Raw genomic sequence first — 25,545 nt, forward strand, 5'->3', positions numbered from 1 at the left:
CTCTCTCACATGAGGTGCATTTCTTTTTATTGATCGATTTTTGTCTCATCGCTTTACACTTTATCATCTTTATCAGTTGCGAAGAAGAAGATCCAGATTTAAGGAATTAACGCGTTTAAGTCTCGTTCGGCCAAGGCAGGTTCGCAAGGGTGGTTGGTGTGGCATTTCCGTAACCGAGGAATGTTTCAAAAACACGCACGAGAACGATCCTTTAACGATGATATAAAAAAATACGTAATAAATTACGAATGAATTAAAGTGGCTCTTAAACAACTAACAATATTTGGTCGTTTTTTTTTGAAGTGAGATGTAATCGTGATCAACGCGCATCGTAAGCAACGTTCTTCGAGTCAACTTTCTAAAGCCGGCTACTCTCATCTACACACTACTTTTTTTTTTTTTCTTTTTTTTTCTCGTAAACATTGGATGAAGAGTTCGATGGAGCGTGACACGATGGTAACTTACATTGTACTCTTATTAGCTACCTTAAAGTATAACATTTATAATACAAAATACCGAGCATGCATGCTCGTGACGATATCGCGAACAAACGCGCATTACACGTATACATAGTTGAGAATTCGCGTTAACGCGTATGCACGTGCGACGATTCTAAAATTGCCTCCTTTTCCATTCGCCCGTTAATCTCTAAGAGAATACGCGATAGTCGATGTTCGAGAAAACTAATACTGCTCTTACGAAAAAAAAAGAAAAAACAAAATGATTGTAACTTTAGAACGATAGGTTGTAGAAGAGAAAAAAAACAAGAAAAAGAAACTGCTCCATGTGTTCCAACGATTGTCCTCGAATTACGATATTTGTTTGAAGATTATTGATGATCTATCGTGTGAAAAAACCACTCGGTGAAACGTCGAAGTTGTTGCGCAGCCGCGTGACTCTCGTCCTGCAGACGTCGGTTCTCGTCCCGCAAACGACGCACTTCGTCCTCCAGGGAAAGCCTTCGACGAGTTTCTCTGGCTACTCTCAGTTCAAGGGTGGACAAATGAGACTGCAAGTCCGACACAGAATTTCTGAAACACAGAGAAGACGATCGATCGAAATCGCGCGGATAATATAACAAAGAAAAATAAAAATAAAAAAAAGCATCGAAATGAATCATACATACGAATCATGTCGAGAATTCGAAAGAGAGAGAGAAGAACGCGAATAGAATAAGTAATTAATATATTCGATATCGTGGCACGGTAGGTAATTGCAGATCGCGTCGCCAACTTACGCGATGGTATTGCATCCATCGATAAGTCTCTCGTCGGGCCATTCTTGGGCGTGCTGCTTCGATCTGGAATCCACGTGGTGAATTTGTGGCCAACGGTCCACGTCCGTATCGTTATGATTTTTCGCGACGTCTTTGATGGACGGCGTCAAGTTGGCCGATGCTTTGGAAATCGATTGGGGAGGTTTGGTAACGCGCGGTGACAATCTAAATTAAAGAGATTACACACAAACACACGCACATGTGTATTCCACGTAGAAAAGGAAAGCTCCAAGATCGACCTATCTTTGTGCAAGATATATACATATATATATATATATAAATATGTGTATATATATGTATATATCAAACTACCTCTCTTACCTCTCTTCCTTCGACAATTTATTCTCGCTCGGCGCGGGACTCGACGCTGTGCTTGCATTCGAAATAACCGTGGCTGGCCTGGCCATCGTCAAGATAACTTCGGATCCAGTGTTGCCGTTCTCCTGGCCGTTAGCCGGCAACACGGTCAACGCGTTCCCATTACCGCCGCACAAATTCTCTCTCGATCTACACCTGCTCTGTATCTCGAGCATATTGTTGTTGTTGTTCATCTTGTTCGTATTCTGATTGGCGATCAGCGCGTTCGCGGTCACGTTGTTATTCGTTATTATTTGATCGTCGTCCCCGATGTAATCGGGATTGATCAGTTTCATCAGATCTTCCTGAAGCGTACTCGACGTTAAATTCGCCGAATTCCTGTGCGAATTTCGTACGCCCGGCTTCGGCCTTGGACTCTGATTCCTCGAACCACCGCTCGAAGGCGTTAAATTTCCCCCACGATGCGATTTGTTCGCTCTTCTCAGCCGAGGTGACACGCTCCCGGATCCGTTCGACAATTCATCCTCGCTCGGTAATGTAGTCACCTCCGGACAATTGACATCGACGATTCTCATTTCGGGGGGGAGGCTCGTTGCGAAGTCTTTCGTTTGGCGATACTCGATGTTTATCTTGTGAGGGACGGGCCTCTCGCTGATGCTGGTTTTCAAACACGTGACCTTCTCTCCAACTTTGAACTCGTGCGGCAAATCGTATCGTATGGAGGAGTCCCGGTTAGGTTCAATTTGACTGTCGCCGTGCTTCCTCTCGTTGATATTGATATTGTGTTGGCACTCGATTTCGTACTTGTTCGACACATCCATGTCGTATTTGCTGTTCCGTCTCTCGTATATCTCCTCGGGATAATCATAATTGATCGTCGACCCTCTCTTAGCCTCGTGGCCCCTTACATCTTGCTCGTATTTGCACGACGCTCTATCCAACAATTTTTCATCCTGCCCGTCGTACTTGGAATTTCTCTCCTGTTTCCCTTCGTGCTCGTACCCTTCGTTGCATCTGCCGAGATTGTTGTTACTGCTAGACTTTGGAAGACTGTAAGCCGCGTTCTGGGCCAAGGGTAAAGAGTTGGATGCGCTCAACTTTTGATGAGTCACGTAATGCATATCGCTCTTTTGAAGCTCCCTCTGAGACGCGTACAAATTTTCTTGCTTCATCTCGTATTTCTCCTTTTGGAGCTTCACGTAATTGGAAGAAACGTGGTCCTGATTACGATGGGCGTTGTCCAATTGCCTTTGATAATTCTCGTGTCTCATGTTATCCTGTACCACCTTCGGCGACACGTAATTGCTCTCTTTCGGATAATGATCGTGGCCGTGGTGCTTCGAACTCTCGGAAAATTGTTTAGCGCTCGCATAATGGGACTCTTTATCCTTCTTCTGGCACGATTTCGGACCGATCATCTGAAAGGATTGCCTGGCTGGGAGCGGTGGTGGGGGAGTGCCGCCATTGGCACGATACCCGGCACCTTCCTGATCCTGCGGTTCCAACAGCTCGTACCTGATCCGGACAAATATCGAGTTTTAATAAAAAAGGATCGACACTCCGATGAAATGCAATCCTCGTTACCCTCTTACCAACGATCTTCGTTGCTGCTGTGCCCGCTACTACTACTCGTCATCGTCCCCTCCATGGGGAAACGCGGATCGTTGAACGATCTGGAGCTAGATCCTGTCCCATAACCCGAACTGTTGCTCGATCGTGGCGGGCTGAAAGATCTCTCGTACCGTTTCTGATGGGGCATGGCTGCCTGCTGAGTTGGCGTGTTATCCGGACTGGTCACATTTTCGTAGTCCCCCTCGTAATTGCTCGACAAGTACTGGCAATTCTGCAGCGTACAGCCTCTGTTTGGAAGGAGGGAAAATTTATAAAAATCCGCTAAATTAAGCGTAATCGCTCGAGAGATGACCTTACGGCTTACCTCCTTGGATTACCATCGTTGTTCGGTGGTATCACAGTGACAGTGACCTGAGCGCTCGTTTTCAACAAATCGACCATCTGATCGTGGCTCAAAGTGGACACGGCTACTTTGCATATCTCGACGAGCCTAGACCCCTGCCTCAACCCCGCTTGCCAGGAGAGCCCCATACTCTCCACCTGGGTTACCACTCCGTCTGGTTGAACGTGAAAACCCAATTGACCCAAGCTGTTCCTCTTCAAGGATAGTTCGGTGGCCGGGGCTCCTGGTGTTACGGCGCGCAGGCGAGCCACTATCTCCATCAATTCGTCCCTTTCCCCGTAATCACCGCGCACGTGGATCGTGATACACTCTCCCTGATGATAGTACAATCTCAAACTGCGAAAAGCGAGGCGAATTAGTCGGCGTACAAGACTGCTCGATCGAGGAATCGAGAGCGTACCTGTTGGTTTGGGCGTGCCATCCCAGCACGCTCACGCATGGAGTGACGAATACGATTTGCCTCGAATGTTCCTCGATCAGGACGATCGTGTCTATGCTCGCTCCCAGGTAACAGTCCGTGTTCTGATTGCTGTCCTCGAGTATCACCTGCCAGCATATGGCCCCGCGCTGCATCGCGTCGCAGGACAACCTCGGCCGTACCGCGGTCTTCTTCTTGCTGCTGAACGACAGCATAGCTGTACGAAAACACAAGTCGTGGGTTGCTCGATCTCGAAAGGACGACGAAGGGTTAAGGGGCTACTCACAAAATTTCTGCCCGGTGTCGACCACAGCGGTCGAGGAATAATTGCTCGCGAGATCTTTCAAATATTCCTGCCTCGTCCTGGTCGCCATAGTCGCGAACTTCTCCGACCTGCAACATGATTGCAAGTGTTTTACGTGCCGTTCCGGCGAGAAGGACGCCCCAGATCGAGTACCTGTGCGCGGCGTTTTCCGCGTTGATCACTTTCGCCAAGATGAAATCGGCGAACGCTTTCCCCTTGGCGAACGCCGCGCCCTGAGGGACCGGTGGTCCGAAAACCGGCACCTCCTTGCTTCTGGACACCGCCACTCTGTACTGAGTGTTGTCGGAGCACGGCTCGACGGCCCTGACCACGATGAACACGTGTTGAAATTGGGAGCGTATCCTGCGCGGGCTGAAAGGCAACGCGCCAGGTTCCTGGGCGAGGAAAAACGCGCGTCGTTAACGAGCCGAAAGCGAGCAGTCGGCGCTCCTCCTTACCTGAAACACGATCGTGACTATGTCGTTTCCAATGTGCCTCTTCCTCAGCAACTGCTGCCTGTTGTTCGGGGTAAACGGCAGCATGGTCGACACGTGGAACGTCACTTCCGCCCCTCTGTAGGTCGCGGCAACCGCGTGGGTCCCGGTCGAGTCGGTCCTCGTGTCCAGGCCCGCCTTGTACCCCTCGAACCCCCTCAACCTTATTCTTTGCCCGATCGTGTCGAGGAACTCGAGGAGGGCGGGCCCGGCGTGCTGGTTGTTGTACATCTCCTCCTCGGTCCTCTGCCCCGACCTGCAGTACAGCACGCCGACTTTGTACTTGTTGGACAGCCCCTGCTCGTCCAGCCTGGCCAGCGCCTCCTCGGCCGCCGCCGTCCCCGAGCGCAGGCAGCCGAGCTGCACCTCGGGCGCGACCAGCTCCAACAGCTCCCTCGTGGGCACCCTAGCCTGCGGCCTTATCCCGCCCAGCGCCTCCTCCGGCACCGAGCCGCGGAGCGTGAGCAGCTCCGAGGTGCGCACGATCACCCTGTACTGGTTCCCGTCCTTTCGAATGCTGATCGCCACGGGGCCCAACTGCTCGTCCATGCCGAACCAATTCTGATGCTCTCGGCCTGGGAGAAACGCACGTTGCAACGCAAGGCGACAAGTCGGGGAGGGATGAGCTTACCGAGGAAGTAGCGTCGGTAATAGTGGGCGCCCTCGTCCACGCTCTCGATAGGGAGCGGCCGTTTCTGAAGGGGGCAAGTGTGCTTCCAGGAGGTCTCGCCGGGCCCCGGCTCCAGAACGGCGACGCCGTACGACAGGGACGGCCTGTGAACTCCGTTGCCCGGGGAGCACCGAGTCAGCCCCACCTCCCGCTCCCCCTCGCCGCCGATCTCGTTCCGAAAGAAGGGGCACGACTCCAGCAGCTCGTTGCCTGTAAGAGAAGCGTTTTGTAAGAGGTCGGTTCGTCCGTCGGAGAACGGTTCATCCACTCACCTCTCCCGTCGCCGGCATCCTCCTCGGGGGTTTCGTCGGGCGTGGATGCCCTGAAGGAGCTCGCGGCCGAGGCGCCGGTCGCGGTGTTCCTCCTGCGCGCGAGCAGGATGCCCCTCAGCTTGGCGGCGTAGCCGAGGTTCGCTGTGAGCGACTGGCAATCGTAGTGGGCGAACGCCCGCCTTCTGTGCCTCTCCTCGACGTCGGCCGAGACGACGGGGCTGCCGCAGCCGCTGCTCTCCTCCATGGCGCGCGGCGCCGCCTTCGCGCCCCACAGTCTGTGCAATTTCAGTCGCAGTTTCGGGCTGGAGTTGCCGGTCGGGCCGCACACCTCGTCCACGTCAACCGACTGGCCGTCGGGCACGCGTCTCAGGTACTCCATGCCAACCGAGTTCCGCTGGTCAGGCGTCGACGAGGCCACCGACGCGGGCGGCCTCAAGTCTTGAAGCATGGCGAACAGGTTCTCCCCGATCATCACTCCCGACTGTGCCACTACGTCGATGCTCCCTGCGATTAGAACGGTATAAGTTGGAGTCTAATTCTCCGTGGAACAAATGTTCGGGGTAAATCTGCACGGCGGTTCATTTCTACCGTGAGATCCATACTCCCTGCGCAGGGGAGTCTCCGGCACTCGAGAGGCAGGGTCTGGACTGTGAGGAAGCTCCAGGCTCGAATTGGACCTGTGAAGGGCCAATCCACGACCCACGCGGCTGCTCGGCCCTCCGCTGCTGCCTCCGCTGCTTCCACCGCCGCCGCCTCCGCCGCCACTGTGTATCGACAGGCTCGCGATCATCTCTTCATTCTGTCGGCGAACGATCGATCGATCAACATCGAGCCAAAACGTGGAGAGAATATTTTTGTTTTCGCGGAAATTACGCGGCAGGGTTACAGGGAAAGAGGCTTGGAAGAGACGTGGTCGATCAACGAGACGTAAAGTAGGACGTTTAATTAGAAGCGTCTACCGCCCTTCCCGTTTCACGTTCCACGCGAGCATACGCCTACGCATCTAGACCGTGTCCCGTGGGTTTTGTAGTCATTTTTTCCCCGAGGAAACCAGGCATTTAGGTCTTATAGCGATTAATGCCAATCTAGACGTTCATCTAACACGCGATAAAATTGCGTGAAATTAAAGTTGTCTTAGAAAAGAATATTTTCACGGTTTTCGGTATCGCACGAAAGTTTATTATACACGTAATACGAGATTTCGAAGCGTGACTCGACCCAGCATCGTTATTGCGAGAAGATGCGTGGAAGGGAAGAAGCGTGGCAATCGGTGAATCGCGGCATTTACAGTCCGTACCGTTGCCCGACTCTCCAAATGCGCTCGGTGAATGGGCGATTTTCCATTGTTAAAGAGAGAACCGGTACCTCGTAGCTCGTACGCGACCAACGATCGAAACTTGGATTAATCGATGACGCGCATGCGCGTCTCCTCCGCGTCCTCTCGCGGGTCTCGAACGCAACGAGCGGCATTCGAACAACGCGAAGATGACAGTGGCGTTGGCGTCGCTGCGAAGGCCGGCATTCGAGAACGAATCGGGAACGAATCGAGAACAGGAGGGAAGGAAATATCGCGCATTTTCGAGTGCGAGGAACAACGAATGTAATCCACCAGAGTCTAACGGGATGACAAGAAACGAAGCGGTTCGAAGGCATTTGGCACGAACGATCACGGTCACGCGCTGCCCCGTGGCCCGCTGCATTCCGCGCATTTCGCGCGCGTCGGTTTATCGCTCGTCTTTTTCCGCCTTCTTTTCGGCTCTCTTCGGCGGTGCATGCAGCGCGCCTTTCAAAAATCGAAACGAATCGCGACCGTGAAATATCTCTCGCTCGTTTTCGCTTCGAAACAACGAGAGGATCGCAAGCGCGCACCTACGCTCTCCCCTTTTTTCCAACCAGATTACACCGTGCGAAAGTTCTCAGAATTCTGCACGGCTCGTTCGGTCACGCTCCTCGTATTCATTTTCGGATTAGATCGAAAACGCGTGTATCGAGGTAACGCGCGTATTTTAAAGGATGACACGTTTCAGCGTCCCGCGAACAATAACGGGATGGAAATACGTAGATAGAGGATGCCGTGAACCGTGCGGCGACTGCTGTCACCGGAAGTCATTCGTGACTGTACCGGAAGATGTACGGTTTTTTGTTTTCGTAATATTTATCATTATGTAAATTAGATAGACGGAATGAAAGTGTTTCTTCGAGATCGATACTACTCGTATTCGATTCAAAGAATCGAGAGACGATGTTATCTCTCATAAAAAGAAACGACTTCCGAGAAAGACACGCAGCTTCGACTGATTCTCGACGAACGAATCGTCGAAAGATCAAACTTGCTCGAGTATCGGATTCTCGCGTTGGGTCGTCGTCAAAAACGAGACCGAAATCACAGGTGAACCTGTACCACGACTTTTACATACGCTCGTTGCATTGTGGGAACGTTCGAGATGCGTGTAACCGCAGAACCATCGTTCATCGGTCGTATTCGCTTGCACGTGATCGTATGAAAGTAAAACGTCAGAACCCGGTTCCCTGTATCGTGTAGTTTTTTCCACATCTTTTTTCGCCTTTTCTTCCAGCTCCAAAACGACCAAAGATCGATCATTGGATTGCATATAAATAAAAGAGGCGAAGCAAGATATAGTTACCTGTTTTGTACGAGCAGAATCACGATGCGATACGATACATATATATATATATATATATATACTTAATCCGATAAATTACAATTTTTCCTCGAGTTTATCGTTCTCTCTGATAAAACTGAAGCGATATCGGACGATATAGGTAACATACGATACGATAAACAACGTTTTCGTTAGAAGATAAATCGCGAAATCGGAGAGATCGTAGGTTCCAATCGATCGAGACACGTCACACGATCACAAATTCGACGAATGAAAACGCGGATATGCGGCTGAAAACGCGTAGTAAATTCGAATAGGTGTTGCGCGAAACGGAACAGCCGATCATCCGAACTAGTTATGCAAATGTTTTGGCATTCTTTGCGAGCGTATCGCGAGCTAAGAATGCCCCCGATCTTTCTTCCCCATTTATACTTTTCCACGCTTCTCCTCGCCGGAGAAGCTAATGGAAACGTTGCAAATTTTTCTCCTCGATTTCTCCAAGGGTGGCGATATAACACGCGAGCGAACTTGCGGCAATAAGTCGAGCATTAAGTTGGCGGGCTCCTTTTCTCTGGGAATCGGGAGAACAATCGCTTCTCCCCGTCTTTTTTCACGACAATTGCCGTCGAGAGAATTTTCCGTGGAAAGGAGTCGCGCATTTTTCACGAATCCCTCGAGCGTGAATACGCAACCGTATAAAGCCACGCCGGATAGAAATATTATTTTCGCCCCTTTCTGGGATCGCAAACGAGCTTGTCGGCGAGAAATCGTAATAACATCGAGCTCTCGCTTCCGCTCCTTCATTACGAGACGCGACTCTCTAATTATTTCTTCCTTTTTTTCTAATCCTGCGGATTCGTCGAATTAACCCTCTCTCTCTCTCTCTTCGCTCCGAAAATCTTCGAAAGAGAGAGGAGAGAGATACGCAATAACGAAAAGGGGGAAAGGGGGAATGGAAATTCTTCCTTTCATCCAACAGGAATGGAAGAAGCTCCTCTCTCGTGAAAACGCAGTGGGTCGCGTTCTTCGAGCGAGGAAGAATGGAAAAACGGTTATCGAGGGAGGAAGGGGTGCAAGGCGCGAAGGAGGTCCTCGCCTCCAGCCGAGCGATTACTTTTTGTCGGTTGATCGAGGAACAGGGCTGCGAAGAAGCTCGAAAGCTGTGCGGGAGCGTGGTGGGGCCACATGTGCGGAATTCTCGAAACTCCGTCGCCTCCCCTCGCCTCTACAGCTCTTTCGTAATCGCCATCATTCGTGAGAGCGCATCGTGTTACGCAAGGGTGAACGAATAAGGGAATTTTAGAATTCTTCGAGTCGACTTGAAAATCGAATGAACGTTTCGATATTTTTCTAATCGAATGATCGATCGAGGAGGTTTTAAAATGTGGAACTAGTATTTAGGAAATATAAATTTTCCAGAACAAATCGGTCATACACACTTTGGAAATAAGAATTTCACTCCTCCTTTTCCAAATAATACAAATACACCAATACTGGATACTTGGAACAACTACACGATTCAATTTAAGCATCTCGTAAACGTAACGAAGTGTCCATTTGGAGTCTCAAAAATTTTTCTCAAGAACGGCGTGTAATAAAGAGAAGAAGAAGAAGAAGAAGAGGAAGAAGGACGAGTTGTGGGGCAAGGCACGGGTGGTAAGCTTTCAGGAATGCGCTCTTTCAAATTGGGACAATCGAGAAGGAATGCGGGGAGCTGGGCCCGGGGAGACGGGCACGCAGTTTCTTTTCCACGGCTCGTGAGTCATCGTGGATGGCCAACAACACGGTCACGGGGAGGTATACATACCGAGCTCTTTCAAAGCGATCCTTGTGCCCTGCCTGCATCCACGACCGACTCCAAATACCAAAACTCCGAGGAACCAAAACCAATCCTCCTCCCTGCCCCTTACGTAACTCTCCTCGCATTTCACCCGCGATGACACTGACATCCTACGTAGCCTGCCCATGAAATTCCAAATTTTGTCACGGAATCCAATTTTTTCTTTTATCAATTTCTCTGAAAAAATGATTGGACAAATGGAATCTCGTTGTGGAATCGAATTACGTTTCTCTTCCACCATTTCTTTTTTCTCCAATTTTTTGCCATTAGTAAGAGATTAGTAGAAGAGAGTAAATTAATCTCTTTTTCTGGAATCCTTTTCTATCATTTTTTTTTTTTTTAATTTTTCGTCATATAAGACAAAATTGGTAGAAGAGAGTAAAGGAATCTCGTTCTCTGGAACCTTTTCTACCATTTTTTCTTTTCAATTTTTCGTCATTACTAAAAAATTAGTAGAAGAGAATAAGTGAATCGATTGAAAAAATGGAATCTCATTATGGAATCGAATTACGTTTCTCTCGAACCGCTTTCCAACATTTTTTTTTTTTTCAATTTTTCGTCATTACTAAAAAATTAGTAGAAGAGAGTAAATGAATCTCGTTCTCTCAAACCCCTTTTTACCATTTTTTTTCCAATTTTTTATTAGTAAAAGATTAGTAGATGAGAGTAAATGAATTTTTTTTCTGGAATTCTTTCCTATCATTTATTTTTTTCAATTTTTCGCCACTATTAAAAAATTAATAGAAGAGAGTAAGTGAATCGAAAAAATGGAATCTCATTATGGAATCGAATTACGTTTCTCTCAAACCCCTTTTCACCATTTTATTTTATTTTTTTAAAATTTTTCGTCATTACTAAAAAATTAGTAGAAGAGAGTAAATGAATCTCGTTCTCTCAAACCCCTTTCTACCATTTTTTTTCCAATTTTTTATTAAAACTAAAAGATTGATAGACGAGAGTAAATGAATTATTTTTTCTGGAACCCTTTTCTACCATTTTTTCTTTTCAATTTTTCGCCATTAGCAAGAGATTAGTAACACGAAGAGAGTAAGTGAATCGATTGAAAAAATGGAATCTCATTATGGAATCGAATTACGTCTCTCTCGAACCCCTTTCCACCATTTCATTTTATTTTTTTTCAATTTTTCGCCACTGCGAATCGATTGAAAAAATGAAATCTCATTATGGAATCGAATTACGTCTCTCTCGAACCCCTTTCCACCATTTTATTCTATTTCTCAACTTTCGAGATTAAAGAGATTAATAGAAGAAGTGTAAATGAATCTCTTTCTCCGGAACCCCTTTCCACCATTTTTTCTTTTCAATTTTTCGCCACTAATAAGAGATTAGTAAGAAATCGAGAAAAAAATATATATACACATATCTATACCTGTCCGTTCCTCTTCCTATTATCCTTACCAGAGATACTCCTCCTCTTTCTCGGGGACTGAACGAGACGCGCTACACACTCTATGAGACCGTCCACGATCTTGATCGGCATCGAGGGGGGTATCGGTGACCGATCGCGAACCGCTTCGCACGAACTCTGCCGCTCGACTGGGACGAGGCGAACAAGAGAATAACTACTGTTTAACAAACTACTGTTGTCGAAGGGAATCGAGGAGTTTCGTTTCGACCTGTCCCAACCTGCACAAACGTGTTTCGAACTTGAAGGGGGGGATCCTTCGCGTAATCCCCTTCCCCCCCTCCTTCCTTCTATCTTTTGCTCCATCTATCTCCGTCGTAACCGCCGAACGAATTATAGAAAAAAAAAAAAAAATTCGTTCGTTCGATACATGTTCGTCATATCGACGATATCGTGTTTCATTTTTCTCTCAATCTTCCATTCGACGCGTTTCGAATACAACGTGTGTATATATAACAACAGTGGCATTCAACAGTTGATAAAAACGCAGGATGAAAAGGCTAATTGTTGTTTCGTATCGCCTCGGTTTTCTTGTTTATTGGCACGAAGATACAATGAAAGAAAGGCCGTGAATTCGTGAGGGTACGCGCGCAATGGAGGAGGACGGATGATAAATCATTCCCTCTTGCTATCTCGAACGACGTAGGAGGTTCACAAACGGGGCTCGATGTGGAACAACGCGAAGCGTTATGAGGGATTCGAATCCTTGGAGATAGGGAAAAAGAAAGAAAGAAAAAAGACAAGACGAACGTCGGTTCGAATAATTCTCGGATCGTCGTATCACGATCTTTCGATCGAACTTTCATCGGGCGCGCGCGTGAGTCTCGCTTTCTTCTTATTTTTTTTTTCTCTCCTCTCTATCTCTTTCTCATAGCGTTTGGCGTGCCAGTAGATACGACGATTAACGTACGGGTCACGTGTGTAAAGCCTACGTTACGCAAGGCTGACGTATCGGGTCAACGACTTCCTTTTTCTTCGTACTCGAATGAAATGAGGGAGGGAGAAGAGAGCGAGGGGAATGAAACAAGGCGGTTGGAGCAATTAATCAGCTAAAAATAATGACGGAGTCAATGTTAAGAACGATACGATACGATACGACACGTTTATCGAGGTTGCGCTTTCGAGCCGATCGTTTCCTCGTTTCCTTTAATTGCGAGACGAATCCCCTCCCCTTTTTCTTCCGAGCTTCTTCGCGCGCGATTTCTTCGAAATATTTCTCTCTCTCTCACTCTTTCCCGCCCTCCCCCCTCCCTGCCCTCCTCGAGTCGTGGCTCGTAAAAGTTTCGTAAGAAGCCCGCATTCGATCGATAATAATAGTAAGCATTTTAGACGATATCGAATCGTCGCATGCGGGCACCTTCCGAGATTACTATTATTAATTTATCGACATTCGATACGAGGAATCGTTATATAAAGGAAATATTATTTCGCGAAAATTATTTACCAAGTATTCGTTGTTACTTTCTTTTCTGGTATATTACGTTAAATTCGTTTCGCGTATATGCTGGGAATACACGCTGCACGAGGAGAAGAGAGAAAGGAAATGGAAGAAAAAAGATAGAATAAAGAGCACGCTGTCCCAAGCACCGTTGATTCCGTCATATCGGCATTGAAACGTTTCGAGATTCGATACATCGATACGATTTAAGTAAACTCGAGCCGACAGGTCTCGACGAATATGGGTGAAATACACGGAGGCGCAAGAATCGATAAATATCTCGCTCGCAACGATTTTGTAATACGCCGAGTAAAGATCGCACCGAGCATTCCATTTAAACCGGGTAAACAGGCTCGGTGCGCAGCCAGTAATGCAGGTTGCGTGTATATGATTTCTAGAGCGCGCGTAGAATTACATTGGACGGCAGTGAGGTAAATCTAAACGTGGTCTATCTAACCGGTGGAGAAGGTGGGAATAGGAATACACGATCGCGTTATCGAAAGACGTATTTTTCGAAGGAGGAGTTCTCCCGAAACTCTCCTTCCTCGCCGTATCTTTTATTTGAATCTCGCTTATCTTTTTCCTTTTTTTTTCTTTTTTTGGTTAAACGTCGTGACGACGTAATAACCCGCTTACAAGCTTGTCGTACCGCCATCACGAGTTTTATACGCGTATCTCCTCTCCGTCGCGTGTATAACCGTCGATACAATTTTATTTTCGAAGAAATAACTGTAACAGTGTTTATCGGAAAAGGATCGATCGCCCGGTTCGACCGTACTCTGTCGAGTGGAAGTTAGAGAGAGAGAGAGAGAGAAAGCATAGCCAACGATGGACAAAATTTAATAATCGAAGCTGCGTTACTTCGATAAATTTATCGTTCGAAACGTAATAATAATCGCGAAAACAATTGAACGGTCGAGGTTTATATGAAAATGTTACTCGAGTATTTTAATTTGCTCGAAGCAAATTTTACATTTAATATTCGAAATTACTTTTTCAACGAATCCTCAATGCCCTAAACCTATATAAATAATCGTAACGCCGATGTTTTAACAACTAATTGCTTCTTCTAAACTAATTTTTATTCGAAATTTGTAATTAATTACTTTTTTTCAACGAGTTGTAATGCGCAACTCTGGACATATTTCGATAATTTATCGCTGAAAACAATAACAATAATCGCGAAAATAATAGTAATAAAAACGATCGAGGTTTATACGGAAAAAATTACTCGAGGTAACTTTTATTCGAAATTCTTACTTTTTCAACGAATGTTAATATAACGTCCTAGACCTAGAATTTCTGAATCTCTGATAATTATCGAACGGATATTTCTAAAAATTTTTACACTCTTCTCCCTACCTCAACTTCCGTAATAATTCGCCATAACAATCTTGACAGGAGATTGACACAAAAATGTAATAATCGATCGTTTCGATTATTACATTTCGAAATTAATCAACGATACAATTTTTCGAAGGATATATATTCTTAAAGCCATTTTCCTTTTTTCTTTACTCAAAGCACAATCGACTCGAATCGAACTCGATGCTCGAATTCTCTCGACGCGAATTACCATACTTGTTAATCGTTGGCCAACATGCGGGAGAGAGCATATGGCGATCATAAGCCCTCCCCTCCCCTCCCTGATCCTACTCTTCTCTCCCACTGCACGAGGTTACGTGGCATATGTCGCTATATCCCCCTATCTTTATTCTCTATTTCGATTTCTCTCTTTCCTCTTTTCTCTATCTCCGATTCGCTCCGTTCCAATTTTTCTCCTTCCTTTCTTCATTATTCCCCTTTCACCCCTCCTTGCACATCTCCTCTATATTCCGCACGGATGTGCCTCGCCTCACGTCACGTTGCAACAGGTCTAACAGCTTAATTGCGCGCGTCGATTTTCCACCGAATCGAAAAACGCCATATTTCATATACGATTATTCAAATTATTGTAGATTTACTTTTTCCTCCCTGGCTTCGCCGTGCCTCGCGGAGGGCGTTTATTTCGAGAGAGAGAAGATTAAGAGACCGGTCCCGTACTACGACCCTGTTCTCCTCGGTCATCGCCGTCACTCGGTTATGCAGTTTTTAACGGTCGATCTATAAATACACTCTTTCTTTCTGCCTGCTTTTGGCAATGCTCGAAAAGCAATGCTTCGATATATATATATATATATACGTATACATATAAAGGTATTAAATATTGGGGTATAAGAAGAAAAGTTTGTTTTTTTCCCCGATGCAGTTTGGAATCCCTGTCCGTCTCCTCTTGATATCGAAATACGAAGCGCGTTCGATCGTTGACCCTTCGAGAATGGAGAATCGAGAATCGTGAAGAGAACTTGGCAGCTTGCCGTCCACGCAACGAGTCTACATGCGGTGAGTGTAACTTGGCTTGGAGAAATACAGGCGTCGGTACGGTCGTTACCCTCGTTTCCCTGGCGCGATCATTTTTTCCTTTTCTCTCTTTTTTCGCCAGGGATCGAAGAGAGAATCGTTCCGTTTTTTTTTTTTTTTCAGAAGGAAAATCGGGACGTATTTGCAAGGAGGAAGAAACAAAGGTGGATTTGGAAGAAAACGCGCGTTTCGCGTGTCGGTATGCGAGCTGCAATTAACATCGTCTTGCGCGAACTGTTTTGAACGAGGTAACGAGCGCCGATGAGTTGCCTAACCGGCGATGAAAGAACGATACTAGCGGGGAATGAATGAACAGGCTTGCAGCCTGGATGGAAAGGAGAACTGCGGTGTGGCAGAGCGGCGCTGCTTCCAATGATTCGTTCCTCGCTTTCCTCCTCTCCCCCCTTCCCCAAGATAAGAAGGGGAACACGAGCGAATCGGGGATTTCGAGTGGTAATGGTAGTTTCAAAGATTTAATAATTTTGTGGTCAGAGATTGCTTTGAATTTGTCATCAAGTAGGAGATCTACATTCTTTTCTCCTTTGAAACGAATTTAGAACGAATATTTAATTTTTCTCGAAATTAAGATTTATTTGATTTTCCCTTTAAAATATGAATGAGAAATTTTATTTCTTTCAAAAGTTATGGTATTTCAAAGATTTATTTAATTCGTCGCCAGATAGGAAATAACTTCTTGACAAAGGCTACTTTATTCCATACTCTTCTCCCTTTAAAACGAGCCCTTTAGAACGAGTATTCCGCCGTGTTTCATTCGGAACTAACGGTACCTCGAGGATTTTACAATCTTGTCGAATTCCGGAGGGGGGTGGAAAAATGGAAAGGAAAGGAAAAGAAGGGTTTAAGAGTCGTCTCCGGCCGAGGGACGAAAATAATAATCCTCTGGGAGAGGAAACAGGCGCGATCCCAGCCGTTTGTCTCAGCGTGGATAAAATTTTCGTCGAAACGAAAGAAGCAATCGCTCGTAACTGCAGCCTCCTTCCTATTCCATTCTCTAATCGCAGGGATCACGAGGTCCGTGTCTCTCGTCGTTTCGTGCATCGAGTTCGACGACTCTCCTCCGATGCTTGAAAAAGAAAAAAAAAACGGAAGGGTTGGGTAAACTTCGTCCTTCCTTCCTCCCCCTCCGTTTCCGTCCCTCCGCTTTCCCTTTTCCCTTCCACCCTTCCTTCCTTCTTTCGTTCACGGGACAGGAATATTTGAATACAATGCCACCACGGCGTGATCGCCACTGCTTGTTCGCCACGACATTGTGGAAGAGGTTAAGGTTAACTGTGGAATATCTCTAGACGCGAATTCATTTCAAAGTTTCGATAGAAGAATTACTTGATCGCGGTTAACCATCCGAAATATATTTATTCGGCCGAGAATAGGTCGGCGTGAAGTGAAGCCGGCCGGCACAACTTCTCCGACTTCTCCTTTAATGCCTCTAATTACTCGAGACAATGCCACAGACGCCGTTTCTCGCCGGTTCTAATTTAATAACCGCTTTATATCTATCTGGCTGGCAAGCGACATCATCTGAAGAGTTCTAAGCAAAGATTGGAAATTATTTTATGGGAGAGGATAATACGTAATTCTCGATTTTTAGAAGAATACAAAGCGAAGAGGAGGTTAAGGATATTTTTGGGAGGAGACAGAAGTCGTCCTTTGTTGGTCGGAAGAAGAAGGGAGAATAAAACGCTGAGGGCACGCTACGGCCCTGAGCACCGGAAGTCCTCCTCTGCACCCCTCTCCTCCTTCACCCGTCCCTCCGTGCTTGCCTAACCTGCCTAACCCCCGCTTAATCGACGGTGTGTATCCTCCGCTCGATTCCTATTCAGAAATTCATGGTCGCTTATTATCTCAGCGTCTCTATATATATTTCCGCGCGACTGGAATCGCTATATCGTTCCATCCATCTATCTATCTATCTATCCGCTTCCTCCTCCGTGATGCTGCTGTTGCGCTCGTGATTCACTTTTTCTTTTTTTAAACGACGCGAGGAGCCTCGTTTACAAAGGCTTCGAAAAAATAAAAATAAAAATAAATAGGAAGTCGTCCGGCATTTTCCCACGGATCAACGCTTCGACGTGGCGGTGTCAATAGACCGAAACCCGCCACCGTTCGTCCTCCCCTTCATCCTTCTTCCTCTTGTGGAAAAAAGAGGGAGAGGGGGAGGGAGAGAAGCTGGAGAGCACCGGAAGAGTATCACGAGGCACCGATGGATAGATAATTCGATACGGTTTCTTAAGTTAATCCACGAAAGATGGGGGCAACCGTTCGAACGATACGACACGCTGTAGAATTTTCTTCGAGGCCTTCTTTGTTTTCCACGAGATTTCCCTTTACGATAGAATATCATCTTCTAAGAAAGAAGAATTATTGAATTTTTGAAATTTGATATGGAGTTTTCTTAGATATTAAATAAATTGGGCGGGCGTGGATTTTCGAGAAGAAAAGATACGGGAGGAGAGTGGAAGGAAGAGGATCGCGGCGTGTCCGAGGATGCGTTACGCAAGGAACGAACACCGACTTATTCATAGGCGTTCCGCTGGCAGGGCAACCGCTTCGTTATCGGCCTGCAGCGATCTTCTTGAGCACCGGTGGAACGACGAAAGGTTCGACGTAACGATTCGTGTCCGGTGCTCGATCCAACAAAGATCGCGTAACATCGATCGTTTCGTGCAATTCGCATCGTAAGCCAAGTTTCGGAATTTTCTATCGTTACGTACATTTGAATATTCCAACATTTCTAGGGGAAAATAAGTGCTGCATATTCCCTTCCATTTCGGTCGGTCGAATGGCTATTAATAAAACACGCTTCGTTCCTCTGCAATTTCTGCGAAAACGGTGAAAGTAGTAGGAACGAAAATTATTAGAAGACGGGAGTAATAAGTGGAAAGTTTCGAACTTTCTTTTCTTTTTCCTTTTTCCCATTCGAAAATTCCGTAATTCGGATTATTATTTTCATTATCGTCCCGCGAGCAAGTGTTGTTACGAGGATCGTACGGTTAGGTGGTACGCGCATGCGCGTGTGTTTCTCGCTCTATCTTTCTCCCTCTATCGCTGTCGCGATCGTCAGTGAAAGCTATCGCTAGGTGAACTCCCTTGCCTACACGTGCAGCACCTTGCCCGAATATCGCGACAGTTTCTCGCCCCGAAACTCTAATTGACCTCTCTCAGAATTACTCGGCTGCCACGCGCAGAAAATCTCTTAAGAAAATTTTAAACCTCGAAACAGGTTTTATGCGTGTAAAGTGTGCTGCCGCTCGGAAAGGAGCGTGACAAAAGGAGCGCGCCGGCTATTCAACGTGCCACCACCACCGGCTCCAACGAGGCCTCGGGGATCTTCTTTCGATCTTCTTCAACGATTCCTTCCGTGTGCCGTATTTATTACAAAGGGCAAAAAATTGGGAAGCGTTTTTCCACAACGAAAGAGATTCGAAACTCGTTCGAAATGTATTATGCGACGCGTAACGTACACTTATCTCTATGAAGGAGGAAGGAGGGGAGCGATTGAAAGGAATTTTTTCTCTTGGAATTTTTTGGTTTTTTTCTTTTTCCTCGAAGAAAAATCACGTGTTTCTCGTTCTCGCGCGCGAGCTAGCGATGAAGATATCGTCGAGATGCGATAATCGGGCGGGCGAGTCGGAAAAAATCCAAAAAAGAATCGCAACGGTCCGAGCGCGAGGCTTGCGGCGCACGTGACACGAGGGACACGCAAGCCGTGTCCGAGAAGTCGAGTGCACCGAAATAGAAAGGCGGTGGGAAAGAGCGGCGCGTACCATGACCCAGAAAATTCAAACGGGACGCGGTGAAGCCGATTCGCGAAACGCCTCGTTTCTACGATTTCTTCCCTACGCGCTCAACATCTCTTTGGCCTAAAGAAACCCGAGGAACGACACGTTACACGTTATGTTACACCTCACCTGCTTGTAACCTTGGAAAGCTTGCATTAAGCGCGGGGATCGACTGTCATTCCACTATTCGAGTCGAGATTTCACTTTCAAAAGCGCGTACTAATTTTCCACGAATATACCGCGAGGAGAAGAGTGAAAATGAGTCGTTCGATTTTCGAACTCTTTCTCTCTTTCGTCTACACGATTACGCGTTGCTTTGTAACCGTATCGTCTCGCTAATGTTCGCGTTATTCATCACCGATTACTCATCCAACGTGTTTCGTCATCGGTCGGGAAAGATAGGAGATCGTTTGGCCGCGTACGCATTCAGGTATTCCGTGCAATCGAGCATTATCGTGAGAGAGAGAGAGAGAGAGAGAATGAGTATTGTTTCGAAGAAGAAAAGAAAGAAAGGTTTTGGGAAATTCATAGAAAAACACGATGATAACGAACGTACACACAGCGTGGAATTCTTCTTTCACGTTAAATTCTCGAATGCGTATCCGCACAGGCGGATATACATACGCTCTGTGTTGCGTAGCGTAACGTAGAGTGCGCGCGAGAGAGTAGAAAAAGGGAAGAAGGGGGGCAAAAGAAGAGAAGAAAAAGAGAAAGGACGAGGACGAGGAGGAGGCGGCGGCGGAGGAGGAGGAGGAGGAGGAGGAGCAGCGTGTGTGTCGGTGAACGCGAATGTTGAAAGTATTCGGAGGCGAGTGGTAAAGTCGAACGAGAAGGAAGAGGATGGGTCCGAGATGCCGTTACTCGAAAGAGTCACTCGGGGCAAGCCTAACCCAACCGAGAGAATCGAGGATAAGAAGGAAGGAGGAGAAGGCTGAATTCCTCTTATTATTATTCTTCTTTCCATCGAGGACGAACACCCGAATGCTACTGACCTAATACGGCTCTCTTTCTTTCTTTTTTTCGCGATACACCCGCGAACAAAGTGAATGGACGTGGTCTAACGATATCTAGATCCCCGAGTCGAACGATGATAAATAACCGTGATATAGCAAAATCCAGTGGATTCCGCTGCTTTTCTCGCTCGTTGAAATTCTTGAATGGAAAATTTTTTCCCCTTCTCTCTTATATATCGAAATCACATATTAAAATCATATTTACGTTTCGCTCGCACCTCCTCGTATAAAAGCGTAAGTTGAGCATTTTTTCCACTGTTACTTTCGCAACGAGTTAGCATGCGAGGAGCAGTGCGCTTCTTCGAGACACAAGCAATCTCGAAACACGTATTTACGAAAGCCGAAACTGACTTAATGATTTGTCGTCATTGTCGTGAGGTTATATTTAAAAAAAAAACACTGCAAGTAGGCAAAAAAAAAAAAGAAGAAAGAAAATTTCTCACTCGAGTATTTTTGCGTGCGCACTTTGTTTACGAGACTCGTGGAAATAGCGAATAGGTCAAGCTTGTTGTCGAATATAGGTAATTCGATATATCGCTCAAGGTGAAAAGGAGAATTGTCCATAAGACGTTGCCGGTTGCGCCGCTGTTCGTTCGCAGCGAAGAGATAAGCGAACGTCGTGCCGAAGTTCTTAGCAAAGCTTCTTAGGTGTCAGGTGACGATGCTTTTTCGATTCGTAACGTACATGCATTGGTGACAACGCTAGCTACTCGTAGCCAGTCTAAGATATACGTTTTTACAGTTAACCACATGCTGTGATATACACACGTGTAGAAGTAATGTATATACTTTGCATTCGACTATTCCTAACAAGGAATATTCCATCTCTTCCGATCCGACCAAATTTCTCGTTCGCGTTCCCCGCATATTAAACGCGTTTGATTCATCGTTGTATCTTTTTTTATTGCACGCATAAAATCAAAAATCAACGGAATGCAGAAGATCCATCGATATAGAGTTTTCTCCCCTCGATGACCTGGAATTCCGAGCAACGATCGATTAAAGAGACTTTGTATCCGTGGACGTTCGATTATCGATCCTATTACACCTATTTTCATACTTGGTTATTTTTCTTCTTTATCGGAAATAGATTGAAAGAGACTAGATTTATTTATAATCGCGTATATAGAAAATCTTATTTTTATATCGTTCAAAGCCTTGTATCTATGCCGTGTTTTTTAATGCACATATATAGAACAAATTTCGTGGACGCGTTATAAATTATAAGCGATCGGTTCCAAACGAACGTTGGAACGAAAGAGCCAAGCCTCTCGATCCTCGAACCCTGATAAACTTATTCAGAGGTCAATCAACGCATCCGGCTTTAATTAATTGCCTTTGGTTACTTTTAAAGAACCTGTATCCTGTCGATCCGACAACGGCACATAAAGAGCGACGATAATTCGACTCCAGGGGGAAGGTTATTGCCGCAGGAAACGGTCTAGGCAATCCGTGTTATTGGTCATCCAGGGAAAACGCTTACATTTATTCTCTAATGCTACATCGAAATAATAATAAGATAATAATACGATGGGCAAAATAAATATCTCGAAATAATTTAAAACAATTGGATCGAAGGAAATGAAAAAAAAAAAAAAAAATTTGTTTTACAAACGAAAGAATTTTTTTCTCTCTAGAATAGTTTTATATATTGCTCGTTCGTAGATTTCGTATTACGAAAACGGTTAATACTATGCGAGTCGGTACAAACAAGATGCTTTCTCAGGAGTTTGAGAAAGCAGGTTAAGTATCTTACATACTTAATTTGTTTCGGCTGCAATCTGTAGAAAACCAGAGCGATTTTTGTCTATCTATGTATCCCGATTCGAGTCAAACCGAGTCAAGTCGAGTTGGATCGAGTTGAGACGAGGGATCGAGTTTACGAGCGTTTCTGAGAGACCTGAGGCAAGGCTGGCCGGCTATCGCTTAGGTATGCGCCTGCAGCTGTTCTAAAATTCCAGCCAGGGATTGGCTTCTTCGATATTTTCGAAAGCGGCTTGTACTTTTCACACGAAGAGATGCAGGTATATAGGTATTTTGACAATGAATTTTAGAAAAATTGTTTGAAGAATTACATTTTCGATTTCTAGAAACAAACGAACGGTTTAAATCATCTTTTTAATTAATACGATTTACGTATGTATACTTTGTTGCATACCTTGTTGCATCGAAGAACGTGTAAACGATTGGTTGAATATTTGATCGCGAGGGAAATACTTGAAATATTCGAACAGTCCGTTAAAGCTTGTGCGACTCCGCGTCACGAACCGACCACCGGAAGTAGGCGTAATAACGAACTCCCATTGCCTATACGTGCTGGGAATACAATAACATTGTAGGCTACGCACAAAGGTTTCTTTCCCTTGCAACGGCTACTTTAGGATACGCTAATCTCACGCCACATTTTTTCCAAAAATATATTGGTTGAATAACATAAACGTACTATAGCGTATATACTATACCAAACGCTGGATATAAGTTTGTTCGATCGCATCGTTGATCGTGAGAAAATCATTCAAAATCATTTTGCACTTTTGTTTATTGAAATATTAAAAAAGATTGGATTCGTTGGTACTAGATTAATAAGAGTCATGAAAGATAAATTGAAAATACGAATCTGATGATGCAAATTATTTTTTCCTTTGAAATCGATGAAATGAGGTTATGAAAAGAATTATTTCAATTTTTTTACAACTTTGAAAGTTGAAAGGAGAAAATAACGTATCATTTAAAAGATGTTATAACTTAACGATCGACAACAAATTGTTTATAATATATATATATATATATGACGTAGAACATAAATGCTACAGCACCACAAATTCGTTGATAGTACGATATTGGCATCCGGCGATGACCTTCACCTACCGATATTATACGACATTAACCCATCTTTCTTGCAGAATATGAATCAGGTTTTATAGAAGGAAACATTTATTTTGCAAAAGTTTGATCTTTTAACAAATAATCTTTTGAGTAATTTATGATTATGATATTTGCGATTATATTATATTTTTAGATCTTGAGAAAATATTTATTCAAAATGTATTCTCATATATCGTATACTATATCGTGATGATTTCATCCTTGAAAATATCATCGTGAATAAAATTTCAGTTCCTACTAATTCACAATACAATACGCATAAATATTCATTCTATGAATATATATACACATCGAGTTTGTTCATTCAAAGATTAGTCCAATCGCGATAGAACATTCGACTATGGAACATTATAAAATAAACTTACATTTTCAGGCTGCGACGATCGCCTTTGCCGCGGTACACAGAAGAGCGGCACGCCGCTTTCTCGCTTCTTCTCCAATATAGCGGCTTCCGGGTCTTTCTACCAACACAAAAATAAACGAAATTTTCTCCACTAACACACCATCAATTCAGCACGCACGTTTCAATTGTATCTCTACGTCCTTCGCTAGTTTCGATTCTCTTTACACATATCACCGACTCGCATAGAACGATCAACAATCGATAAATATCGTTATGAAACACGTTGTATGAACACACGATATATTTTGTCGTTACAAAGTAATTATTTCACGACTCACAATCACTTACACTACAAGTCGATCGAGCTTCAAAATCCTTCGATTCGAGATTGAAACTCGATTCCTTCGAAGTAGCGATCCAACAATGCGGCGTTGTCATCGTCATCGTTGTCGTTTCGATTACACATCTCGATCTTTTTTTTTTCGATCGATTTCCTTTCCACTCCAAGTGCAATGATGATACGATTGCTTTTTTTGCGCTCCCGTTTATCTTTTAATTTTAAGAATGTTGTTTACCATTTTCCGTTCACACGATTCATAGGCGTGTTAAGCTCTAACGACGCGCTGCATTTTTAGAGAACCGACGTGTCCGCCTCTTTCAGAGGGTTCGTCAACCCGGACCTGGCGTGTCGATTCGTAACCTTCCTTCGGACGATATCGAAGCATATATTTCCAATTATTATCAAATAATATATGTTCAAGATTTTAAGAATAGACAAATAAATCACTACAACAATTGTTTAAACAAAGAAAACATATGAAAAAGTTAAACAGCAAAATAAAACGCGATACACAATACCATAACGCTAACAAGTTGCGCGTCGCAGAACAACTGAGTTCGCTTCTATTACGACGGCCACGAAGATCCCCACTCCATTCTACGTCGATATTCGCGTCTCTTCGGAACTAAAGCGCTCGTTACAAGGATAAATTGCCGACAGTCAAGTATAAATCAAATATTTTTTTTTTTATATATATACATATTGTATGATATAAATAATATAAATAAATTTTTTAATTTTTTCTTTTTCTCTTTTAAATAATATCTTTAATTTAAAAAAATTTGATATTTTACAACGTTTATTTTAAAATGAATTAAATAATGCTGAAAAAAATTCTTAATTTTTTTGTATATTTTTCGTAATATTTTTCATAACTGTATGAAAAATATCTATAACGTATATTCTAGTCTGATTCATTGTGACCGTAATTCGACAAATTGACTCTGTAATTCGGGTCAGGCGTGTCTGATTCTTTAACAAGAATTAAGATTAAATTAGAGCATCGGTTTATAGTCTGTATAAAAAATAAAAAATTGTAAAAATTATTTTTTTAATTAAAATAATTGTTCAAAATTAATTTGTTCTTGGACGATTGAAGAAATCAAAGTTCATCAAAAATTAAACACGTACAAATATATTTCAGATAATTTATTATTTTTTCTTTAGCTTATAGAAAAAGTTTCTTATAATTTGTATATGATATACCTCCACGTGTCCTAAATGACGCGCAACTACCCACGCTAATTAATCCATTTTCATTGTCTTTGCTCTTGACTATTCATCACGTTTCCGTTTCCGTTTCCGTTTCCTTTTTTTATACACTTTAATATATTTTTCATCAATAAGAAACTAGTTGATACAAGATTATTTTCTTTAATAGAAATTACAATTTGTAGGAATGGTAAGTCAAGTATAAAAAAAAGAATAATGTTTATTATATTTGTATTTGACATATTTTTAAATCTTATACTTGAGATAAAAAATTTTTCCAATATTGAATAAAATTTCATTTTACTGATTCATCGAGAATTTTCATCTATATGATATACGTATTATCATTCGAAACATTATGACACACCCCGTACAGAGAAAGACAAATATCAGAACACCTACAACCACGCTTAATTTCGTTAAAATACAATGCGAGTAATAAACTGGTCTAGACATACTGGTTTGGATTATAGTAGTTCTGTTTTGCGATATGTAG

At 44.3% G+C, this 25,545-nt stretch overlaps 1 protein-coding gene across 6 annotated transcripts; it reads right to left on the minus strand.

Annotated features, from left to right (window-relative positions):
- Positions 1-10: 10 nt before the first annotated feature.
- Positions 11-24,387, minus strand: LOC107993940 (signal-induced proliferation-associated 1-like protein 2). 6 transcript variants are annotated; one of them, XM_017050624.3, is made up of 14 exons: positions 23,846-24,387; positions 23,520-23,615; positions 6,316-6,526; positions 5,728-6,231; positions 5,417-5,665; positions 4,750-5,360; positions 4,445-4,686; positions 4,274-4,380; positions 3,970-4,204; positions 3,531-3,905; positions 3,187-3,453; positions 1,598-3,109; positions 1,238-1,441; positions 11-1,031 (listed from the first exon to the last, which is right to left on the minus strand). In XM_017050624.3, exons 1-14 carry the CDS (start codon positions 23,939-23,941, stop codon positions 830-832), a joined length of 4,911 nt encoding a protein of 1,636 aa, XP_016906113.2. In that variant the 5' UTR covers positions 23,942-24,387; the 3' UTR covers positions 11-829. The 6 variants fall into 6 exon arrangements, with proteins under 6 accessions (XP_016906113.2, XP_061930274.1, XP_061930273.1 ...); XM_062074290.1 differs by lacking the exon at positions 1,238-1,441; XM_062074289.1 differs by lacking the exons at positions 23,520-23,615; positions 23,846-24,387 and adding an exon at positions 19,385-23,160.
- Positions 24,388-25,545: the final 1,158 nt, after the last annotated feature.

The sequence above is a fragment of the Apis cerana genome, linkage group LG4, assembly GCF_029169275.1.
Source record: "Apis cerana isolate GH-2021 linkage group LG4, AcerK_1.0, whole genome shotgun sequence".
Classification (NCBI taxonomy): domain Eukaryota; kingdom Metazoa; phylum Arthropoda; class Insecta; order Hymenoptera; family Apidae; genus Apis; species Apis cerana.

Coding starts and splice junctions, on each gene's coding strand:
- LOC107993940 (XM_017050624.3), bottom strand. CDS start 23,941: ATGACGATGACAACGCCGCATTGTTGGATCGCTACTTCGAAGGAATCG. Junction 6,527..23,519: donor GATCGTCGCAGCCTGAAAAT/GTAAGTTTATTT, acceptor GTTCGCCGACAG/AATGAAGAGATGATCGCGAG. Junction 3,906..3,969: donor TGGCACGCCCAAACCAACAG/GTACGCTCTCGA, acceptor CGCTTTTCGCAG/TTTGAGATTGTACTATCATC.